At 37.4% G+C, this 26,358-nt stretch overlaps 1 protein-coding gene across 1 annotated transcript in view; it reads right to left on the bottom strand.

Annotated features, from left to right (window-relative positions):
- LOC150078804 (neuralized-like protein 2) overlaps positions 1–26,358 on the bottom strand; it is a 74,526-nt gene that overhangs the window by 14,618 nt on the left and 33,550 nt on the right. Inside the window, exons 2-3 of the mRNA XM_090382359.1 lie at positions 17,079–17,526; positions 4,371–4,542 (exon numbers count right to left, since the gene is read on the bottom strand). Of these exons, the coding sequence (XP_090238485.1) occupies positions 4,371–4,542; positions 17,079–17,526 (620 nt within the window). The remainder of the gene's footprint in view (positions 1–4,370; positions 4,543–17,078; positions 17,527–26,358) is intronic.

Here is a 26,358-nt window from a genome sequence, read left to right as displayed (position 1 = left end):
TAAAAACCAAGGAAGTGAAGCCAGTCGACATCGCTGGACAGTGCAGTGTTGAGTCAGTTTGGTGTGACATAAGCATTGGGAGATCAAAATTGAGAGTAGGAGTGTGCTATAGGCCTAATGACTCTGATGAGTATAATAAGGAACTGTACAGGGAAATAGAGTGGGCCAGTAAATCAGAGAGTCTTATAATGGGAGATTTTAATTTCCCAGATATTGACTGGAATTTGGGGGCTGGTTACTCACACACTAGCAGGGCTTTTGTGGATTTATTGGATGATTGTTTTCTACATCAGCATGTTCGGGAGGCAACTAGAGGGAGTAATACTCTGGATTTGATTATCAGCAGTGATTCTTCATGCATTAAGAATCTGCAGATAAATGAACCACTAGGTGGCAGTGATCACAGTGTGCTGAAGTGGGATTTACTCAAAGAGGTAACTACCATTAGGGGTAAAGGGAAGGGTTATTGCTTCCGTAAAGGTGACTACGATGGACTGAGACAGTATTTAATTTCTATACACTGGGACCAACTGATGACGTTACCAACAGCAAATTCAAAATGGGAAGCATTCAAAGAACTTATCTTGGAAGCTACTAGGCTTTACATACCAACTAAGAAATATTGTTCAAGGTTTAGGCCAAAATGGATGTCAGATGAACTAATGAGGCATATGGCAGAGAAGAAAAATGCATGGGATACTTACAAATTAACACATGGCACAGAAGCCTATGATAGATACAAGTTGATATGCAACCAAGTTACAAAGGAGGTTAGGCACGCGAAGGCAGATTATGAGAAATCCTTGGCAAGGGATGCAAAGAAAAACAGCAAAGAGTTCTTTACTTATGTAAACTCTAGAAGGAAGGGGATGAATCAGATTAGTCCACTTGATATTGATGGGTCAACTGTTGATGATCCTGCTCAGGTAGCTAACAAACTAAATGAATATTTTATATCGACATTCACACATGAGGAGTTATTCAGCAAGGGGAATGCCAGAGGTGTATTCAACTCTAGCAGTAAGCTACAGAATCTTGAAATAACTGGGAGTAAAGTGGAGGAGAAACTGTTGAAGATAAACACAAGAAAGGCACCCGTGGTGGATGGGATCTATCCAGTTATATTAAAGGAGGCAGCAAAGGAAGTAAGCAAACCCTTAGCCATAATTATGAGAGCTTCCTTGGACTCAGGGGAGGTACCCATAGACTGGAAATGTGCAAATGTGACCCCAATTCACAAAAGGAGGATCAAAGGCTGACACAAGTAATTATAGACCTGTGAGCTTAACATCTGTTCCAGGAAAATTAATGGAGGCACTGGTTAAAGAAGCACTGCAGGATCATTTAGACAAGACTTCAGTTATAGCTCAGACACAGCATGGTTTTGTTAAGGGGAAGTCTTGCCTGACCAACTTGATTGGATACTATGATGGAGTCACAAAAGAACTGGATGCAGGGAATAACTTTGATATTATATACTTGGATCTTAGAAAGGCTTTTGATACTGTTGCACATGGAAGACTGCTACACAAATTGGAGCAGTGTGACATTGGAGGCAAATTGCTGCTATGGATAAAGGGGTGGTTGAGGGGGAGAAGACAGAGAGTGGTAATCAATGGACACTGCTCATCGTGGACTAATGTTATTAGTGGAGTCCCTCAGGGCTCAGTGTTGGGTCCATTATTGTTTTCTGTATTTATAAATGATATTGATGATGGTATATCAGGCTTAATGTCCAAGTTTGCAGACAATACAAAGGTTGGCAGGGTTGTCAAGGACACTACTGACACTATGCTGCTGCAACAGGATCTGGAAAGGTTGAGCAGATGGGCTGAGAGGTGGCAAATGAAGTTTAACATTGACAAATGTAAAGTACTACACATGGGAAACAGCAATCCCAGAGCAACGTATCAACTCTGTGGTACTACACTGACAGTGGTAGAGAATGAAAGGGACTTGGGGGTGGTTGCGCAGGCAGATATGAAGTTCTCTGAGCAGTGCAGACGGACTGCAAGAGTAGCTCATGGAGTATTGTCAATGATATACAGGAATTTTTCCAGCAGCAATAAGGAGGTGATTATTCCATTGTATAAGGCAATGGTCAGGCCACACCTAGAGTACTGTATACAGGTCTGGAGGCCTCATTTCAAGAAGGATGTAGAGCTGCTGGAACGAGTACAGAGAAGGGCAACAAGATTAGTGAATGGAACAAAGGGGTGCTCTTATGAAGAAAGGCTTAAGTTTTGCAAATTACAGTGTCTGGAGACTCGGCACCAGCGAGGTGATCTGATAGAGGTGTATAAAGCCTTGAATGGTTTAAGCATGCTCAATGCTGATGGGATTCTTCCTCTAGCTCAGAAAAATCACCTGAGAGGGCATAAATTCAAATCGAGGAAAGACAGATGTAGGATAGACGTGCGGAAATTTGCCTTTAGCCAGCGGGTGGTTGGTTGGTGGAACAGACTTCCATCCCTTGTGGTGGAGGTTGATAGCCTAAATAAGTTTAAGGCTCAGCTGGACAGGTATTTTGAACGAACAGAGGGGTGAAGTGGAAGTGGGTTTTTTTTTTTTTTTTTTTGGCTGATGCTGCATAAGCTTGCTTTCTTGCATCAAATGCCTCTACTAATGCTAATGCTAATACCTCCATCACGATAATGCTCCAGCTTACCGTGCCAAAGCCTGCACCGAATATTTGACCACGACAGGACTGAAACGTCTCGAGCACCCTCCCTACAGTCCAGACCTTGCTCCCTGCGACTTTGCACTGTTCCCGCATGTGAAAATGAAGCTAAAAGGGAGGCGGTTTTCCAGTGATGAGGACCTTCTACGGGCTTGGGACAACGAGTGTGCTTTACTCCCTAGTGAAACTTGGCAGAACTGGTTTAAAGATTGGTTTCGGAGGATGGAGAGGTGTATTGAATGTAGAGGAAATTACTTTGAAAAAATTAAATAAACAAAGCTGTATTGCAAAACTTTCCTAGTACCCTTTGTATAAGGCAATATTTAGGCCACACCATGAGTACCTCATGCAGGTCTGGAGGCCTCATTTTAGGATGGATGTGGATTGACTGGAATGGGTGTAGAGAAGAGCAATTAGATTGGTGAATAGAACAAAGCAGTGCTCTTATGAAGAAAGTCTTCAGTTCTGAAAATTGTAGAATTCAAGTCTTTCTTATGGAGACTAGGCACCTGCAAGGTGATTTGAATGATGTGTTTAAAGTTTTGAATGGATTGAGCAAGCTCAATGCTGATGGCATTCTTCCTCTTGCTCAGAGTACACAAGAGGGGGCATAAAACTTAAATTGAGGAAGGATGCTTGCAGAACACAAGTGTAAAAGTTTGCCTTCAGCTAGCAGGTGATTAATTGTTGGAATAAACAACCAGTGGAAGTAGGTAGTTTGAATAAACTCAAGAACTATATAAACTTTAAATAATATAAATTATTAAAATTTTTGTTTATATTAATTACATTAATTTATATTAAATATAAATTATTTAGTAATATAAAGTTATTAATAATAAACTAGATAATATTTGAGATGGATAGGTGATTTAGAAGTTATTTTTTATTTCTTATAATCTGTAAGTACAGAATTTTCACAAATTTGGAGCCTTCCCCCTTAAGTCTGAATTAGTAAGGTTCCTGTAGTGGCAACATTGTCGTCTGTGAAACTGTTGGAACTACTTGGCATTTCCTTCTGAATAAATGACAAATGGAAAGAGGTGTGTTAGTAAGAGGAATTATGGTTCTGCTCTACTATGCTAACAATAAGCATCACACACATGAAAACTAGATGACAGAACCAACATGGATGGATGAAAAGTGCAGATTGGCAGCAATATTGTTCTGTCTGGAGAATGCTTTTTTATTGTCTTTGGACCCTCTGATAACTGTGAACCATACCAATGGGTCAGATGTGAGCAGATGTAATTTGAAAACATTCAGAAGACTTCACCCTCCTTTCTTGTGTTCCACCTACAACTCCTCAGGCTGCAATCCCATTAAGCATCTGTGGGATGAAGTAGAGTAAACTATGTGAAGTGTGAATCCGCCTTCAATCACTATAGTGCAGTTGGGGGACATTGCAAGTAGTATGGCAGGCCATAATTCCAGATATGTTTCTTGTTCTCAAGAATGATAGTATTTAAACAATTATCCATGCATGGGAAAGTACCACATCTTATTAGGTCATCTTTCAAGGGTCAATGAGTGCAGGGACTGACCTGTATTATTAATAATCTAAAAAAAAAAAAAACAATGACCTGCTAGGTATGTTCCTGCAATAATCTTTGTTTGCGGCCCAATTTCATACAAGCACACTAGTTTCTATATGGTTACATCTATGATAAAGATTGTATAAATTACTAACCTGTTTCCTTCACTATTTTCTTCTGAACTTTCTTCTGACCTTGTAGGAGAAATACTTGCAACAGACTCCTCTCCATCTGAGCTCCCCCCTCCAACTGGACGTGACCTTGAAGAAGGTCTCAATACACTACGGGAGATTACACCTCTGCTGGTATAGATCTGTTCACCTGGGCCTAATAGCATTTAAAAATTATTTGTGATTTCCAGTATACTCATATAATTTTATCACTTATTATGAAAAAAGAAACCGATTACTATGAACAAGTAAATGCTACGATTAGGATAAATTCTTAGAAAGGCGCAATACCACTACCTGTAAATTAAAAAAACCCTAATATACACCAAATAAAATAAAGCCATAAAATGAAAATAAAAAAAAAAAAGAGAAACACACATCCCCAGCACTGCAAGTGCATGGCTCTTTACCCAAGAAGATACACCATCATAGTGACTATAAGTACCACTTACCTATTAAACAAAAAAAATCAAATACATGGAACTCACAAGCACTACTTTTTAAAGAGACATCAGCATTTGTGAACTGTGGTACAGATTGTATTTCAGTCACTTACCACTATCTAGCAAAATGCCAATGGAATTTTGTTCAAACAGAACCAAATTCATTAAGAATTTAAGCGATTAAAAATTATGTTCAGTAATCTGTTAATTTTCCTTGTTTTAGATTCTAAAGTTCAGATATATTTACTAATTCGAATCAAAAGGGACTATGAAGCCCAATAAGTCCTATTATTATAATAATCTTAAATTATAAGAGGAAACCTCATACCCTTTTTAGTATGACTGTGATTCTCTCAACACTCATATGCAAATGATTATAATATGAACCTACCCTACATGCATAGTCATAAACAAATCAAATTAAAATAGCTATTAATTAAAATCATAATGCTTTCAATTCTCATATCATGCCAAGCGAATTGGAAAGAGTTACGGAAAGACAGCGGTCACCAACCCCCAAAAAACCAACCAACATCGCATGCCACCATGAGAATGGAAAAACAATTGTCGCAAAAATCTAAAAACAACGAAAAAAATAAATATCCATTAATTTACACACAATTTAAACTTTAAAACTGTTTTATAACTTCTTTTAAGAGACCAACTTATTCAGTTTGTTACCGTGTTCACAAGAAGTACATAAGTGATTCACGAATGATATCCCCCGTTTTATATAAGAAAATTATCAAAACCTGACACGAGATTATACACGAGACCAATGTATGAATTACTATTCATACATGCACGTAAGCGTCCACAAGTCCGAAATATTATAGGGTCTGCATATTTTAATAGAGTCAACATTTAATCTCATTTCTAATGTTTCAGCAATTAATAATTTAAAATATTCCCACTGTTTATTAAAAACTTTCGATTCATTAAAAAGGAACACATGTCCATCAGTGATTACATGAAATGCAAGCTCAGAGGCACCTGTCCTACCTGCCCTAACTGATTCTACATACTGCTGTATCCTTACCGAAAGTAAATTTTGGGTCGAGCCAATATAAGCAGAATTGCACCTACCACAGGAAATATTATAAACCGTATTGTGAGCTTCCATGGTAGGAACCACATACGCCCTATGTTTCAAGACGGCATGGAACTTACTCATGGGTAGTGCAACAATCTTAAATTCAGTTGTTGTTGTTGGATTTTCTGGCGTAAGGGCGACATAGGCCATATTGCTCCTCTTAAATTCAGTGTTCTTAAATATGTTAATAAATTGTCTATACCAATGCTGTATATACAGAACTTTAATGAAATGTTTATGATCCGCCCTGTCATTTGTTGTACCAATTTATAATTCGCCTGTTGACTAATCTGCATAACGGTACCTAATGAATAACCCCTATTTAAAAATCTTTTTGTCACTTCCGTAAGCTCATCCAATAAGGATTCTTGAGTACAGCTGTATCTATATGCATTATGAAACTGATTAAAAATAATGCTCCTTTTATATGTGAAAGAATGGTAGCTCGAACGGTGCAAAAATTTCCCAGTATTCATTGGCTTCCTATAAATTTTAAGAAATATGTTTTCATTAACCCTGGTTAAATTTTTGCACCATTTTATTAAAGTTCTGTATATACAGCATTGGTATAGACCAGGGGTGGCCAACTTAATTTGTGATGCGATCTACTTTTTTCCTTCTAAATGTGCCGCGATCTGCCATCTCAAAAATTTCATTGCACAAGGTTAAAAAAGTTAATCAACACATATTGAAAAATGTTGTTTATAAATTTTAAAATTCAATACAATTCAGAATTCTTTTTTTAAATTTATACATATTTAAATTTTTAATTTATGTGAAGTTTGTGTCTTAATGTCATCTGCCAAGCTTTCAAAATCGGGGATATACTGTGATAAGGCCAACCGTAAAGAATCTTCTGTATGCAAGTCCATAAGAATAGAGAGATCCTTCACCTTTGTTTCAAATACGAAAAACTGATTCACATATGTGGAACCAAAACAGGAATTTAAAAGTTCAGTGCATTTTTTTACACAGTTGGGTACTTTTCTCAGCAAACATATTTCCAAAAGTATTTTTCTGTGATCTGGCTTTTAGGAAGATATCGTTTTGCAATATAATAATTTAATTTTCAAGTAATATTTTCTCCATGTGAAAAATCTCAGCAATTTGTTTCGTAACTAAGTCAACATTAAATGGATAAAAAATATATTGAACAATTTCTTCAATTGTTTTGAAATCTCTGAATTTGGTTTCAAAATCATCCACAACTTTCTAAATTTCAGAAACATATTTCTCACTATTAAATTCAAAAACAGGATATTTTTTCAAATGATCTTGCATATTTGCAAAATGGTTGAGTTTTTTTATTTGAGATTCTTAGCCACTGCCAAAAATTGATATTTATATGCAGAAATACTACTGTTTATTGTTGTTTGTTATTTGGTTTAGGAGCATTAGCAAATAAGGCCATATTGCTCCAGGATATGAGGTGGTCATTCCCTGACCTTTCCGCATCCTCCATATTTGGTGGTGACGGGCTCAAACCCCGGTCTAATCAAGAAACATGTGCTACACACTGCTGCTCCTTCCCACCTGGCTATGGAGGTGTCTACTAATCATGTCACCCACATTTTTATTTTTTTCTTGTAATTCCAAATTCAGATCACTTAATTTACTGGTAAAATCTGCCAAAAAAGCCAGATCACACAACTGCTCCATATTTTGTAGCTGCTGATAATCATCTCCCCATTGGTCAACAAAATTTTTTAATTTCATTCAGCAAATTTAGAAATCTCTGTAAAAACTTACTCCAACTCAGCCACCTCATATCTGTGTGTAATATCAGATCTAGTTCACTTTCATCGAGTTGCATTTTGAGAAGTCTTCTTTGAAGAGATTGTCCTCTGATGGAATTCACGATTTTGAAAGCTATGGCCATAACACTTTTATTATTTAATCTTTTGCTGGCTAACCCTTGTTGGTGGATGATACAGTGGTAACTCAAAAAATCTGGGAATTCATCATCCTTTTGGCACAATGCAGTGAATCCGTTAAGATGCCCTGTCATTGCTTTAGCTCCATCTGTTGTTACTGATAGGAGCTTAAATAGAGGTAATTTAATTTTTTCAATAAAATGTTTGAATGAGTTAAAGATATCAAGACCTCTAGTTCTTTCTTTTAATAAAATGATGCCCAGCAGTTCTTCTCTAGTGGCAGAATCATCGAAAACCATAAGAAAAAAAAACGAGCAATTGATGTGTCGTGTCACAGTATTTCGAGATAATTTCAGATCTTGAAGAGCACTTTTAATTTCATTTTTGTTCTTAAAATTTTCATAAAGAGAATCTGTTATTTCTAAAAATGCCTCTTTGATGAATTGACCATCAGAAAATGGTTTGCATTTTTTTGCAAGAAGATGACTCACTTTAAATGATGCTCAGTTACTGCTTTCAATTGTAAATTAGGTGTCATGAAGAAATTTTGTTGCGCGAATAATCGGGATTTAAGTTCTAATTATTATTTTTTTTCTAAGGTCACTATTCGGCGGAAAATCTGATTGGTATTTACCATGGAGTGCGTTGAAGTGCCTTCCTAAATTTCCTTTTTTGGGTATAGCCACGGAAGCATTGCAAATCAAACAGCAACATTTTTCTTTCACCATTACAAAAAAAGTATTCTAGTTGTCACTCTTGATGAAAATGATAAGTTTTACTCTTTTTCATAGTATTCATTTTAAATCAAAAGGTATTAAATTAACATATAAGTACTGTCCAGTTATTAAAGCAGCTTACCGATTAAAACACTAATTTGCACGAACCGGAAAAATATTCTGTCTGAACAGCTAACGTAGGATAATTGATGAAGAGGATTTCAGAATGAGGAAGCTGTTTCCAAAATAACCGGACAAACACACCATAGTTTATTGCTCTGTTTGGTTATATCATTATAAGAATTAGTTTTGAATGCTTTTGTGATATTTCTCTAAAGCTATTTCTGGAGGTCACGACCATAAAACAATAAAAACAATTTGCACTTTCCAGTTTATTGGGCTTTTCTGTTAGTGGAATCTAATTATAAATGGGTAGTAAACTCAATCTTATTGCATTTGCAATAATACCGACAGCTGGAATTCTGTGGGATTTTACGTTATTATGGTGAAATGTGTTTGCCCTTTACTGAAATCTTCAATCGTATAAAAAACATAAAAATAAATTTTCAGAATCTTCTCTTCATTCCTATTTTTGAAGCTTTGTATAAAAAAAATAAAGTGCAAGTAACGAAACTCGCTGTGCAATATAAAATTTAGGTAGTATACCTGACCACGCAAATCGAGGGATGACTGTATATTTAAAATTTGTCATGATCGACCGAAATTAAAGCCGTGATTAACTCATTGGCCACCCCTTGTATAGACAATTTATTAACATATTTAAGAACACTGAATTTAAGATTGTTGCACATGAGTAAGCTCCATGCCGTCTTGAAACATAGGGTGTATGTGGTTCCTACCATGGAAGCTCACAATATTGTTTACAATATTTCCTGTGGTGGGTGCAATTTTGCTTATATTGGCTCGACCCAAAATTTATTTTCGGTAAGGATACAGCAGCAGCATGTGGCATCAGTTAGTGCAGTTAGGACGGATGCCTCTGAGCTTGCGTTTCATGCAATCACTAATGGACATGTGTTCCTTTTTAATGAATTGAAAGTTCTTAATAAACAGTGGGAATATTTTAAATTATTAATTGCTGAAACATTAGAAACATGTTGAATCTATTAATATATGCAGACCCTATAATATTTCGGACTTGTGGACGCTTACGTGCATGTATGAATAGTAATTCATACATTGGTTTCGTGTATAATCTCGTGTCAGGTTTTGATAATTTTTTTATATAAAACAAGGGGGATATCATTCGTGAATCACTTATGTACTTCTTGTGAACACGGTAACAAACTGAATAAGTTGGTCTCTTAAAGAAGTTATAAAACAGTTTTAAAGTTTAAATTGTGTGTGAATCAATGGATATTTATTTGTTTCATTGTTTTTAGATTTTTGCGACAATTGTTTTCTATTCTCATGGTGGCATGTGATGTTGGTTGGTTTTTTGGGGGTTGGTGGCCGCTGCATTTCCGTAACTCTTTCCAATTCACTTGGTGTGATATGAGAATTGAAGGCCTGATGATTTTAATTAATAGCTATTTTAATTTGATTTGTTTATGACTATGCACGTGGGGTAGGTTCATATTATAATCATTCGCGATTGAGTGCTGAAAGAATCACAGTCCTACTAAAAAAGGTATGAAGTTTCCTTTTATAATTTAAGATATATTTACATTAGATCGTATGTATAGCTTAGCTTAATTTTCAGCACTCACCTCAAGGATTATGTCATACGTAAGACATTTCTTTAAGAATGTGATGTGGAGTTTGTCAGAAAAGTATTTAACTAATAGTTTTGTGAAATGGAGTTTCCTATCGTGCAGATCTGAATGCATTGGGGAAAATGTGGAAATGATAGGCGTGCGGAAGGGGTGTAATGTATAGTTAAAGGATTTATGTTAAATTGATCTTGATTTTTTAAGGAGTCCTTATGTGTGCTGTAATGTAATAACTAGATCGTATGTATAGCTTAGCTTAATTTTCATGAGGTGAGTGCTGAAAATTAAGCTAAGCTATACATACGATCTAGTTACTACATTACAGCACATAAGGACTCCTTAAAAAATCAAGAGTCAATTTAACACAAATCCATGAGGTGAGTGCTGAAAATTAAGCTAAGCTATACATACGATCTAGTTATTACATTACAGCACATAAGGACTCCTTAAAAAATCAAGAGATATATTTACATATAAATGATAATAAGGACAATAAACTGAATAATTCACTGTTAAAATAAAATATCACTAAGATAAAGATAAAAATGTAAGTAATACATTGATTTCTAGACTTTTCCAACCTTTGCTAACATTTTCAATGGACTTTCCTAAAAGCAAACCAAAGGTTAATTATGGAAAAGCACATAACTTATTTTATGTATACAATCGGACCTCTCTTTAACGAACTTCCATATAGCAAATTTTTTGATTTCCCCCTGGTCGTTACATTGAAAATAGTTTCCATATAACAAAGAAAATTTCCATATAACGGACCGATTTCGAAAGACCTGTGTACACATTGTTCGCACCTCTGATGCTGTAGAAAGCACAAATTAAGAGCTAAAAGGATTAATTCTTAAGAGCATGAAAAAACCTATACAACTGCCTCTACTGTACCAAGAAGTTGCACTAGTCAACTGCTATCTATGTGTCCACAGCCATTGGCAAAGATTAAACTGCTATCTATGTGTCCACAGCCATTAATATATATATTCCAAACGCGAACATTGGCTCTGGTCAATCTGTTTTCTACTGTAAGCACTCTACAGTCAATCTGTTTTACTCTCAATCTGTTTACTCTGGTCAATCTGTTTTCTACTGTATTAGGAGAGAGTGATTTTCATTTTTCTCGGAAATTCATGTTGTTTCACAGAAATGAGTCATCCACACCTGCACTAAATTTCGTATGTCTGTTTACATGGTTTGTTTGTTTGTTATCTGGTTTTTTTAGAAGCATTAGCAACTATGGCCATATTGCTCCAGGGATATGCGGTGGTCATTCTGCATCTTCCGTATTTGGTGGTCACGGGCTCGAACCCTGGTCTAATCAGGAAGCGTGTGCTACGCACTGCTGCTTCTGCCCACCTGGCTATGGAGGCACCTGTTTACATGGTAGGTAAAATCAGTTTTATTTTAGCTGCTGTGCAAGTAACTTTACAATGTCTAAGAGGAAATCCTTGAGTGTAGTGGAAAAAGTAGAAGTGCTTAATAGTGCAGATTGGGGCATTAAAATAAAGAAATCACTTTAAAATTTTGTGTCCCTGCCAGTAGTGTGTCAACTATTCTGAAAATCTGTGTTTTGATTCTCAAAACTGTTTGAGGAAATAGGACCCAGTAAGCAGTGTGCGAAATTGTGCTTGTATGAAGATGTAGATGAAGCTGTTTTTAAGTGGGCGAAGTTGATTTGAGACCAAAACATGCTGATATCAGGGCCATTAAGAAAAGAAAAGGCTGTGGAATAGGCATCTTTTCTCGGGCTTAAAACATTCCAAGTCAGTTCTGGTTGGCTGGACAAATTTAAAAAGTGCCATGGCTTACTCAAAAAAGGTTTACTGATGAAAGTGGAGTTGTAATCGATGAAGACTACACTCATTGGAAAGAAACCGTTTTGAAAAAATTTATTATTATTATTAATAACCATATGATGCAAGGAAGCCTGAGGCTTATGCTGCACCAGGAAAAAAAAAGTTCCCGAGTTACCCTGAGAGAGAGAGAGAGAGAGAGAGAGAGAGAGAGAGAGAGAGAGAGAGAGAGAGAGAGAGAGAGAGAGAGAGAGTGTGTCAAAAGTAGAAGGGAATCATCAAGAAAGAGAAGAATGATGATATCCAGCTCAGGACCCTGGGTGTGCCAAGCCCATACTCACCAGATGCGAGTCCCCGGGTTAAATATGGAGGACAACGAGCCCAAAGACATATTCAACGTCGATAAAACAGGTCTATTTTTTAATGTTTGCTGAACAACACACTGACTTTAAAAGGTGGATAAATGTTTAGGTGGTAAACATAGTAAGGAGAGAATTACAGTCTTGGTTGGTGCAAATATGGCTGGTAATTAAAAACTGAAGCTTTTGGTAATAGGCAAAAGTAAACAGCCCTGATGTTTCAAAGGAGTAAAGTCATTAGAGTTGGATTACAACTACAATGAAAAATCTTGGATGACAAGAAATTTCTGAACAGTGGATTTTAAATTTTGATAGAAAGATGACGAAAAAAAACCCAGAAAAATTGTGTTCATTGTTGAAAACTGCCATGCCCACTTACACTCAAAACTTACAAGTATGAAGCTTGTTTTCTTCCTTCCGAATACCTTATCTAAACTGCAGCCAATGGACCAAGGCATTATCAAGAATTTGAAAATATACTACTGAAGATGCATACTGAAAAAAATTATACTGAGAACAGAAAACAACCAACCTATAGATTCTGTTATAGATTTGCGGATGTACATATTAGAATTAGCGAAAGTTTGGAGTTAAGATGTGGCAGAAACAACGATTAAGAATTGTTCTGCAAAAGCAAGTTTTACTAAAACACAATTAACAGCAATGAGAGGGATGTACTATTACAAGATATTGAGCAATCTTGGGAAGGACTCCAAGCGAGAGGTTGATTGGTAGAGAAATTGTTCTTGATGAATTTTTAAGAATTGATAATGATGTCATAGTAGCTGAATATCTGAGTGACTCCAACATTTTGGAGAGTATTCAAAGAATTAGTGACTGTATCGGCTTAAGAGCGGCAATATCGGCCCAAGAATGGTTAAGTTCTGCAAATTGCGGCATTTGGAGACTAGGCACCTGCAAGGTGATCTGATTGAAGTGTATAAGGCCTTGAATGGTTTGAGAAAACTCAATGCTGATGGGATTCTTCCTCTTGCTCAGATTCTGCACCTGAAGGGGCATAAATTCAAATTGAGAAAAGACAGTTCTAGAATAGAAATGCAGAAAGTTTCCTCTGACCAGCAGGTGGTTGATTGCTGGAACAAAACTTTCATCAGTCGTGGAAGTTGATAGCTTAAATAAATTCAAGGAAGAACTGAACGAACTTTTGGAGCAAATGGATGGGTGAAATTGGGAAGGTTTTTTTTTTTTTTTTTTGGCTGATGTTTTGGAGGATAAGCCCGCTGTCTTGCATCATATGCCTTACTGATGCTAATTCTGATGATGAGTTGGATGAAAATGAGAGAAACGATATTAAGCCTTCCAAACATGAAATGTTGACAGCATTTGAAACTTTGCATTGAGGCCTTCAGTGCAAAGAAAATGTGCCAGAATTTACTGTATATCATTTTTATTAATGATATACAGTAAAATCCATTATACAACAAAAAATAAATATTTTATGAAATAATTCTTAAAAGTGTGCTAATATATTGTGCACATCATGAAAATAGTTATCATGTATGTATTAATAAATTAATTGTTTAAAATAGTTAGAAAATTTATTCATTCCCACTTATTTCTGATTTATTTCCCATCTTTTACTATATTTCTAAATGTTGAATTACAGTATTTTATTTTTCATTGTTGAAAAGGTCATATTTCTTTAAAACGAAATTTCTTGAACAAATTTTTTCATGCGAATGATCAATTTCATTATATAGAAGTCAGACTGTATATACATCTTTAAAAACTGACATAACCGCATTTGTCTAATATAATATGTTTAACCTAGTAGCATATTAATATGCAATATATCAATATACACTATGACCAAAAGTACTGAACTAGCCCTTCATCCTCGTCCTCGCACACGTGTATCATTTCAGACATATCAGTATAAATCTCATGGAACTGCAGCAGTAGCAGTACATTAGAAGCCAGTACAGATTAATGTGAAATGATGATTGGATGCCACAGTAGTACCTTTTCTGTGCATGCAATTGCAATTCATCTGAGACACCCAAAATCTGCCAAGGTGGATGTTATTCGGTTAATTTTCGTAAAATAGGACAAATGCTAATAATTTATGGTAAATCATACTTCAATGAAAAAGTTCTGGGTGGTTCACAAACTCATGAAAGATGTTTGATGAATCACAAAGAGGGCAGTATGTTCCTCAAACATAATATGCATAAGCCCAATCAGTCACCTGTTTGGAGTGGTGTCATTCCCAACATTCATGGACTCTAGAACAGTGGTAGAAGGCACTACAGTGTGATGAACCTTCCTACAAAATATTTTGTTCCAATGGGCAGTTTTTTTTTTTTTTTTGTGTGGAGACGGTGATGCAGTGTGGAGACTGTCCAGGAAACATTTCTTGTCAGAGTAATCATATCAACCATGAAGTCTGGTAAAGGTAGTTTAAAAGTATATGGACTGTTTTAGCTGGTTCATAGTTGGTCCACTGATGAAGGTGCCCGAAACCATGAAGTTCACAGATGTTCTTGAATGCTACACTGTAGCAGTATACAAAAATGGTTCCTATTAGCATCAGCATATCACGCTACATCAAACAGAACTGAGCAAAATTTGTACAGGTTACCTGCATTCATTTCAATCATGGACAGACATTTTGCTTTCAATGAACACAGTTGGAGCAGAATATCTCTCTATGACTAAAACTGAATGCAGGTAATGTACGAATTTTGATCTGATTTCAACTTCTGTGTTGAAATATCCTGCAATTCGATAGCATCATACAGTACTGGTTTGTAGACAATTATGCTGAAAAGGTGAACTGGTTGGCTTAGAGCCTGGACCTCAATTCCATTAGACAAAGAGTAAAAAAATATGTGGAGGTCCTAAAGTCTCGAAACTTTATTAGACAGTTGGACAGGCAACTTGAGTAGTCATTAATTTTCGTAAAATCGGACAAATGCTAATGATTTATCGTAATTTTGTCTTGTAGACGACCTGCGATCTCATTATGGATTTAAAATAAACTTTGTGGATTTTTTGAAAAGGATAGTATAGCCTATTTTTGTAAATTTTAAAGGAATATCAAATTTTAAGAATTATTATATATTTTATTTTAAGGCAGAAGAATACTCTTACTTCAGGGTTTACTTCAGGGATAGCTGCATCCGGAAGAGGTGTGATTCAGAAGGTGTTGAAATTGCAGTTATATGGAAGGAGGACGAAGGAAAAAGCCAGCTTTTGTCCTAAATCCTTGCATGGGGAGTAATTGTAGGCATAAAGGGAGATGATGTCCCAAATTATGGGGGCTTTTCGTTAATACCATCTTCAAAGGAGGATGATTACGTGTCGAGGCCGTCTTTTATAGCCCAGGCACATTCCATTGCTATATTTCAAAAGTGTGGTGGTGGGAGGGGGGTTGAGTAGTCGGAAAAGGGTGAAGTAGGGTGGGGGAAAGAAAAAATTTCCCACCTCACCATATTACACTTACAGTTGGGAATTTGTAGATGGTTTTTTGTGGCGAAAAAAAAAAGGTAGGAAAGGGAAACAAAGGGGTTTCACTCGGAAATCCGGGTGCGTGACTACCCGTCCCTGTTAGTAGAGGTCCTGGATTTGGGGGTGGGGTTATGTTCTGTTGTTAAGTTGAACTTATAGGATAAGGTTCCATTCTTCAGAGATAATTATTGGTCTATTTATGTTTATTGATCTCATTGCTAGTGTCTCACTGGTTTCTAATTAAAATTTTGTGTCTTGTTTGTCAAAGATTATCGTGTTTTCGAAGGAGGGGTAATGTTCTGTGTATAAGCGGTGATGACACAGGACATTACCCCTCCTTCGAAAATGTGAATTATGCCTACAATTACTTCCCATGCAAGGATTTAGTACAAAAGCTGGCTTTTTCCTTCGTCCTCCTTCCATATAATTGCAATTTCAACACCTTCTGAATCACACCTCTCCTGGATGCAGCCGTCCCCGAAGAAAACCCCAGGTAAGAGTATTCTTCTGCCTTAAAATAAAATATATAATAATTCTTAAAATTTGATATTCCTTTAAAATTTCCAAAAATAGCCTATACTACCCTTTTAAAAAAATCCACAAAGTTTATTTTAAATCTATAATGAGATCGTAGATCGTCTACAAGGAAAAATTACAATAAATTATTAGCATTTGTCCGATTTTACGAAAATTAGCTGGTCTCGACTACTCAAGTTGTCTGTCCAACCCATTGGACAAACTGAAGAACTATATCAGGTTGTGGACAAAACTTACTAGAAGTTGGTAGAAATTATGCAGAAATTAGAAATCAGGGAGCAAGGCTGGATTTACCGAGGGTGCAGTTGCTCCAATCCCCTAGATCAGTACAATTTAAAAAATACTAATAAATAAATTATTGTAAGGAGTAGAGCTTTGTGCTTTTAATATTTATGTGTGCCAGATGGCCCAAAACCACACAAATCTGGCATTGCCAGGACTGTTGAGGCTATCATACAGGCCAGCTATCCTCCCTGCCACCATCATTATATATTAGGTTTTTGAATTTAAAGCCTTTTTTTTCAACTACAGTGTTGGTTCAAATACTTTTTGTCATTATAGTGTATGACTCATATCATTTTATTCTATTGTCTAAAACAGTTTGAAATTCTTTAAGTAATATTTTGCAAAAATTATTATTTTATCAGGTCAAATAAAATCATTACCTAGAACTGGAAGAGGTGGATTTAACTGTGCATACAGAGAATGCTCTGAGGATTCCAAATCTGAATTATTGATAGCAAAAATCCATGATCTTCCTCTATTAGCCAAATCAGGAAGGGCATATTGAGGGAGGGGGAACTGAGTTGAAGGATCATGCTGAGTTAAGCCTAGTCTCATGTGTCCACTCCATCCATGTTCATTCTTTTCAATTTCCAACAAGAATATTTCACCTGGAAGAAGAGGTCTCTCAGAAAATGTGAGAGCATGGGCATAACTTGCTTTGCGATAAGCTACCATATTATTATCATGTAGTATTATGTTTTTCCCATGGCAATTATGAAATCGTGTTACAGGCATGCCATTGGACAGCGCTCCAGAACAGTTCTGCAACTGATGAAGAATTTCATTACCAGGCAACGTCCTCTCCTGAGGATATAGAGAATTTAAGTCCTAAAAATCAAAAATAAATCAATTCATTAAGATTAAGAGATTCAAAATTATGTTCAGTAATCTGTAAATTTTACATGTTTTGGATTCCAAAGTTATAAATGATAATAAATAAACAATGAACTAAACAATTTCATGTTAAAATAAAGATACAAGTAATATACACATTTTTAGCCTATGCTAGCATTTGCAAACATTTTCAGTGGAGCCAGTTACTTTCTTAAAAACCAACCAAAGATTAATTATGGAAGAGTACATAACTTATTTTATAACTATACTTCTTCAAAAACTGTATTTCAATGTTTTTGGGTTTTCTGTTTGTGAATGAGCAACCTCATAACTAGTGATGGGCATAATAGATAATATATGTGTGTGTGAGAATCACTACTCATAATTACAATGTATTAGTTTATAATTAATTAAAATGAAAAATATTTTCCAATTAAAAAAAGCCCGAGTGTACCTTGTACGCATGAAAGATATTTTATGTGAAAACATCTTTGACGAAAATGTGCAATGGAAATGAAGTAAATATATGTCACTTCCTAAATGACGTCAATGCTGTCACTAATGTTGATTCAGTAGAGGGCGCATTAGCATTAGTAGAGGCATATGATGCAAGAAAGCAAGCTTATTCAGCACCAGCCAAAAAAAAAAAAAACACACACCACTCCCATTTCACCCCTCCGTTCGTTCGAAATACCTGTCCAGTTGAGCTTTAAATTTGTTTAGGCTATCAACTTCAATAACAAGTGATGGAAGTCGGTTCCACCAACCAACCACCCGCTGGCCAAAGGCAAATTTCCGCACATCTATCCGACATCCGTCCTTCCTCAATTTGAATTTATGCCCTCTGAGGTGATTATTCTGAGCAAGATGAAGAATCCCATTGGCATTGAGCATGCTCAAACCATTCAAAGCCTTATACACCTCTATCAGATCACCTCGCCGGTGCCTAGTCTCCAGACTCTGTAATTTGCAAAACTTAAGCCTTTCTTCGTAAGAGCAACCCTTTGTTCCATACACTAATCTTGTTGCCCTTCTCTGTACCCGTTCCAGCAGCTCTACATCCTTCTTGAAATGAGGCCTCCAGACCTGTATACAGTACTCAAGATTTGGCCTAACCATTGCCTTATACAAAGGAATAATCACCTCCTTATCCCTGCTAGAAAAATTCCTGTATATCATTGACAAGACACCATGGGCTACTCTTGCAGCTCGTCTGCACTGCTCAGAGAACTTCATATCTGCCTGCACAATTACCCCCAGGTCCTTTTCATTCTCCACCAATGTCAGTGTACTACCGCAGAGTTGATACGTTGCTCTGGGGTTACTGTTTCCCATATGTAGTACAGTAATACCCCGAAGTTACGCGATAGGTGGGTCCGACGAAAATCGCGTAAGTCGAATTCGCGTAAGTCGGGGTACAACTTTGCATATAAATACATATAAATTTTGCTTAATTGGGACCAAGGACTAACAAAAACACTAGTTTAGAAGAAAAATTTAATAAAATTGCAGTTCTTTATACATATTAATACAAAATATGTATTAAAAAAACAAATGACTTACGTAAAAAAGTTATTTCGATGTCGATGGCTTCATAAAATCTAACAAATTCGTCTGACGACACAGCGCCTTCTTTTTTTCACGCAGAATTTCGTCGTAGCAAGCTAATAATTTTTTTATTCCTTGCTTTGTAGTTATAACGCGTTCTTCGTTGGAGTCTATGTTTTTTAAAATTTTTAAGCCCTTTACAATTGAGCCCTTTTCAATTTTCAACCTGTCAAGTTTGCAATTGTCATGTGCTTTTCGCCGTTGCTTCATTTAGGCCTGTAGCACGTCCAATATCACATGGTCTTTCATTTCGCTCAAAGCGTTTCACAATTTCGAATTTTTTCTCTATCGACAGAGGCGGACTGGCCATAAGCCTTACCGGGGAAACCCCGGTGGGCCAGTGTGATTTTGGCCATAAACCATAGTATGAGGCCACTATAAATTTTCCCGGGTAAGAATTTTTGATCCAGTCCGCCTCTGTTTATCGATAATTGCTTTTCTTTTTCTCTCTGAATCTGCAGTGTCTTCACCAGGACGCTTCCTTTTCACACCTTTTAAGTATTTTACTAATTTTTAGGGAATAAAGCGCAATTACAAAACGAGGAGGCAGCTTGATACGCATAAACAAAGCTGCGTGCATGTAGCAACTGAATAAACAACACCATGAAGGCAGAGATACACTATTAACACCTCACATTTCTAGGGGTTACTACCATAAAACAATAAAAATCCAGTTGCGTTTCTGCTAGTGAAATCTGTTATAAACTGGTAGTAAACTCGATCTAATTGCATTTCCGATTATACCGATAGCTGGAATTGTGTTGGTTTTTACGTTATTATGGTGAAATGTGTTTCCCCTTCACTGATATAAAAAACATAAAAGCGGCAAAGTTGAATTTTGTTCATCTTTCGCTCTCATTCTCCGCCGTCGCACCGTATATCGATAACATATGAAAAACGACCTTGAAGATAGTGGGCGGCAGCGTTGCCAAACGAAAAAATCAAGAATCGCGTAACTCCGAGTTCGCGTAAGTCGGGGTAGCGTAAGTCGGGGTATTACTGTACTTTACATTTGTCAATGTTAAACTTCATTTGCCACCTCTCAGCCCATCTGTTCAACCTTTCCAGATCCTGTTGCAGCAGCATAGCATCAGTAGTGTCCTTAACAACCCTACCAACCTTTGTATCATCTGCAAACTTGGACATTAAACTTGATATCCCATCATCAATATCATTCATAAACACCAAAAACAACAACGGACCCAACACTGAACCCTGAGGAACTCCACTAATAACATTAGTCCACGTTGAGCAGTGTCCATTGATTACCACTCTCTGTCTCCTGCCACTCAACCATCCCCTTATCCATAGCAGCAATTTGCCTCCAATGCCACACTGCTCCAATTTGTGCAGCAGTCTTCCATGTGCAACAGTATCAAAAGCTTTTCTAAGATCCAAATATATATTATCAAAGTTATTCCCTGCATCCAGTTCTTTTGTGACTACATCATAGTATCCAATCAAATTGGTCAGGCAAGACCTGCCCTTAACAAAACCATGCTGCGTCTGAGCTATAACTGAATTCTTGTCTAGATGATCCTGCAGTGCTTCTTTAACCAGTGCCTCCATTAATTTTCCTGGAACAGAAGTTAAACTAACAGGTCTATAATTACTTGTGTCAGCCTTTGATCCTCCTTTGTGAATTGGGGTTACATTTGCACATCTCCAGTCTATGGGTACCTCCCCTGAGTCCAAAGAAGCTCTCATAATCATGCGTGAATGTAGATGCAAAATACTCGTTTAGATTGTTAGCCACCTGAGCAGGATCCTCAACTGTTGAACCATCAATATCCAGTGGACCAATCTGATTCATCCCTTTCCTTCTTGAGTTTAAATATGTAAAGAACTCTTTTCTGTTTTTCTTTGCATCCTTTGCCAAGGATTTTTCGTAGTCTGCCTTTGCCTGCCTAATCTCCTTTGTGACTTGGTTACAGACCAACTTATATCTATCATAGGCTTCCATGTCACCCATTAATTTGTATGTATCCCATGCATTTTTCTTCTCTGCCACATGTCTCATTAGTTCATCTGACAACCATTTAGGCCTAAGCCTTGAACAATATTTCTTAGTTGGTATGTAAAGCCTGGTAGCCTCCAAGATTAGTTCCTTGAATGCTTCCCATTTTGAGTTTGTTGTTGGTAACATCATCAGTTCGTCCCACTGTATAGAATTTAAATACTGTCTCAGACCATCATAGTCGCCTTTACAAAAACAAAAACCCGTCCCTTTACCTCTGATGGTAGTTACCTCCTTGAGTAAATCCCACTTCAACACACTGTGATCACTGCCACCTAGTGGTTCATTTATCTGCAGATTCTTAATGCATGAAGAATCACTACTGATAATCAGATCAAGAGTATTTCTCCCTCTTGTTGCCTCACGAACATGCTGATGTAGAAAACAATCATTCAATAAATCCACAAAAGCCTTGCTAGCGTGCGAGTGACCAACCCACAAATTCCAGTCAATATCTGGGAAATTAAAATCCCCCATTATAAGACTCTCTGATTTACTGGCCCACTCTATTTCCCTGTACAATATCTTATTATACTCTTCAGAGTCATTAGGCCTATAGCACACTCCTACTCTCAATTTTGATTTCCCTATGCTTATGTCACACCAAACTGACTCGACACTGCCCTGTCCATCGATGTCGACTGGCTTCACCTACTTGGACTTTATGTGTTTCTTAACTAATAGCATAACCCCTCCTCCCCTCCTGTCCTGTCTATCCTTTCTATACACATTGTATTCCCCAAATTCCAGTTCCGCATTACTTATATCTGTGTGACACCACGTCTCTGATATCCCAACAATATCTGCCTTTGATGTTTTGAGCAATACCTCAAATTCATCAAATTTATTTACCAAACTCCTAGCATTGGTGTACACGCAGGTATACATGCACCTGTTTCTATTCTTAGCTACCCTAACACAACCCATGTGTTTACTTGAACTGCAATGACTCCCAGCAGTCTCTGAAATATCCTGCATCTTGTTTTTCAGGCTTCTGCTCATTTCAATAGAAGCAGTGCAAGAATCACTTCCACCTCTGCCAGTGGCTACTGTTAATCTATTAGTCCTTGTATCCCCCCCCCAACTAGCAGTTTTCCGACCCACCTAACACTGCCTCGACAGCATCAGCAAATATTCTTGCACCCTTTCTATTTAAGTGTATCCCATCCCTGTAGAAGCAATCTCTCCTGTTAACAAGTACAGTCCAGGCTGAAAAAAATTCTACCCCTTGAGCCTTGCACAATCCCTCCAGGGCCGAATTGATCGACAAGGCTCTCATCATATACTCCCTCCTATCGTGTCTGGGCAGAATTGCAGACACTTTCAAATTCAACCCTAATTCACGGCTTTTTTTCAACAGTGACCTGTACTTGCTAAGTAATTCCGCCGGTCTCCTACTCTTAATATCATTAGTGCCAACGTGTACAACTATATCACCTTTTGTGCCCTTAAAAGATGATATCCGCTCTACAACGTCATCAACCTTTGCCCTTGGCAGACATACCCTGGTCCTATTCCACCTATCCTTTTTACAAAGCATGTTCCCCGTTTCCCTGACAATAGAGTCACCAACAACTACTAGTTCCTGTGGGACCAGCGCATTCTGCCTAGGGGGCTGCCTCTGTGTTGCCTGATGACCAAGTGCAAGCTCTGGCGTTGATGTGGGCAGCTGAGAGCTTGATGGGCCCCTCAATTTATTTCCTTCGAGGGCATCCACCCTGTCCTTCAAGCTCTCATAAAGGCCCATAACAACGCTGAGTTGTCGCCTGATTTCCTTGCACTCCTTACATCGTGCACACACAAAGACATCCCCCTTGGCAGTATCATGTCCCGTACCCGACTGCTCCGCAAACATCAAGCAAACAGTGCATTTTAAAAGACTGTGATTCAGAGGGCAACTGCCCCCCTCAGTTCTCCCCTGAACCACAGCACTCCCATTAGCATAAGCCCACTATTTACCGGTGGAAGGTGAAAGATGTTGTTACCACTTCTGGCTCATTTGAACTTGTTCCTCATCATCCTTTTCTTTTACTTATCAAACCAATTCTCTTTCCAGATGTCACTAGAATTGTCACCCATGTTTTCTCGTTCCATTTCTTTGTTCAATTTTCTATTATGCTGTCGCTCGATAGGTTACACAGTAGGTATATAAGTTACAACAACTGAACTCTCGGACATTGGCTGATGAAGCAAAATACCAAGCAGCCTCTTGACTAGTAATTTTGACAGAGCTGAGCATGTCGATGCTTAATTTTCTTGTAATTTCAGTGATGCTAAATTCAGGATACTGGTTCATAATTTTAATTGTAAATTGCTAATCCTGCAATTGGTCTTATTTATGTATTCGATGACATAAGCAGCACAAGAATATTCTTCCGTGATGAAGTGAATGTCCATGTTAGACTTTAAAATGCTGAACACAAAAGGATTGAAGAGGTTATGCCATTTTTGATGAGTTTCTTGTTTCAGAAAGACTTTTGGCTGAGTAATACCAGCTTGAAGTAAATCGATATAATATGATTCCGAATGAATGCGATGTTCTTTAAAGAAGTGATTGATGCTAGTATATTCGTTGTCCTCTAGATTCTTCCACGATTTCTTGTATTCAGCATTATATTTGACCTCTCGAGTTTCTGCTTTTGGCATGGGAATTAAAATCATTGTAGACTGTGATGGCATAAATGAAACTCCAAACTCATAAACAAGTAAAAGTATGTTTATGAGTTTGGACTTTCTTCAATAGGTATAGTTTCACTCATTTCACCACGTATAGGAGCATGATTATGTTCCATGTCTTCATCAATCTCGATATCATACAGACGATACAAGTAAGTAGATACTTTCACCTAACCTTTATATCTTGTTTACGAACCAAGCCCTTTAAATTACTCTATTTGTGAATTTTTTCTTACGTTTTATAGGAACGTTAACGGAATAATCATCATTTATTCTTCTCTGAGGCAAATAATTGATCATCGAATTTACATTTACAGGAACAGTTATCATTTGGCCCAAAATTCCGTATCGGCCGAAACCTGTCTTAGTCTTCTAATTTGCATGAATGGTATACAAGGAGAAATGAGTGACAGAGGGGTCACTAAATCCAATTGAGGCAGATGAATTGGAACAGCTGGATAAGTGAAACTGTTGCTCTTTGAAAATGTTGGAATGGAATCATTAGTGTTAGCATTAGTAGAGGCACACGATGCAAGACAGCAAGCTTATACAGCATCAAGCAAAAAAAAAAAAAAAAAAACCTTTCCCATTTCACTGATCCATTCATTTCAAATGTTTGTCTATTTCTGCCTTGAATTTATTTAAGCTATCAACTTCCACAACAACAGATAGAAATTTATTTCAGCAATCAACTACCTGCTGGCTAAAGGCAAACTTCCGCACATCAATTCTACAACTGTCTTTCCTCAGTTTGAATCTATGCCCCCTCAGGTTTGTAATCTGAGCAAGAGGAAGAATCCCCTCAGCAATAAGCCTGCTCAATCCATTCAAGACCTTTACACCACAGTCAGATCGCCTAGCAGGTGCCTAGTCTCAAGAAGCTGCGATTTGTAGAATTTAAGCCTTTCTTCATAAGAGCACCCCTTTGTTCCCTTCACCTGTCTTGTTGCCCTTCTTTGTACTCATTCTAGCAACTCTACATCCTTCCTAAAATGAGGCTTCCAGACCTGTACGCAGTACTCAAGGTGTGACCTGATCATTGCATTATACAAGGGGATAATCACCCTCCTTATCCCTGCTTGCAAAATTTCTGTATATCATTGACAAGACCCCATGACCTACTCTGGCAGCCTGTCTGCATTGCTCAGAAAACTTCATATCTGACTGCACATTTACCCCAAAGTCTCTTTCATTCTCCACTAGCCCGAGTGTAACACTACATAGTTGGTACATTTCTCTGGGTTGTGACACTACGTTTGATTTGATTTGATTTGATTTGGGTTTTATTGGCGCATAAGCAACTTGGGCTATAATGCGCCAAGACCAGGTCATGTATAAAAGAGTAAACTTTCAGTGACCTAATTAGTTAGGTCACTATGTCAAAAAATTTAACAAATGTATAAAAAACAGAAAATCACAATAAAATGTAAATTTTATATATAAGCAAAAACGTTTATTGATTTTAAAAAGCTAAAAACAGCAGACACGTGGTCATTGTCGGATAAAATCTGGCTGAGTGTATAAGGCTCAGCCAGACGACTAAAAGCGGTAAAATAAAAATCACGTTCAGGGGTAAAACATGGACATACGGTTAAAATGTGATAAATAGATAAAATGGTGTCACAGTTCTCGCACATAGGACAGTCACCTGCCCTCAGCAGAAAAGAATGTGTAAGATGACTGTGTCCTATGCGGAGACGAGCTAGAACAACTTCCTCCTTACGATTCCTGCGCAGACTAGACTGCCACGGTTCAATTACAGGCTTTATACGATATAATTTATTCGCAGTCTGTCTATTCCACGAATCCTGCCATTGGGAATGTATCTTTTGATGTACTATTTGCCTGTAGTCTGTATAGGGGACTAACAGGCAGCGGTTATTATTGGGAACTGCTGATTTGGCTGCGGCGTCAGCCAAATCATTTCCCCTAATCCCAATGTGGCTGGGAATCCAGCAGAAGCGGATGTCATATTCGCGTTCATGGAGAACGTGAATCTTCTGCTGGATGCTAGACAGAACTGGATGAGGATTATATCTCACAGATATTAAAGCCTGTAACATGCTAAGAGAGTCGGAATATAAGATGAACCGTTGGTATTGGCATTTACTAATTTGATCCAAGGCTAACTCAATTGCGTGCAGCTCTGCAGTAAATATGCTGCATTCAGAGGGAATCTGCTCTGATATAGTGCTGTCTGTAAAGACAGCAGCAGATCCCACATATGATTCCGACTTCGAACCGTCTGTGTAGACTGGCGCGAAGTCAGAATATTCAGTTCGGTGTGCTGAATGAAGCTGCAGGTAGACACATGATGGAGTGTCCGACTTTCCCCAGTTTTTAAGCGACAAGTCGCATGCCGGGACACGAGCATGCCAGGGTGAAAAGGGTTGCTTTGATGTTTGGGCAACCTTGTCTACCTTGATATTAAGTTCTTTGAGCAGCTCTTGGAAACGAATACCAAAAGGACGATTGGCAGTCTTTCGAGTATTGTATAAATTTTCCCACCGTGGCTCAAAAACGAA

The sequence above is a fragment of the Mastigoproctus giganteus genome, chromosome 10, assembly GCF_048544385.1.
Source record: "Mastigoproctus giganteus isolate SK-2022 chromosome 10, ASM4854438v1, whole genome shotgun sequence".
NCBI lineage: Eukaryota > Metazoa > Arthropoda > Arachnida > Uropygi > Thelyphonidae > Mastigoproctus > Mastigoproctus giganteus.
This window is presented reverse-complemented; position numbering and strand designations above follow the sequence as displayed.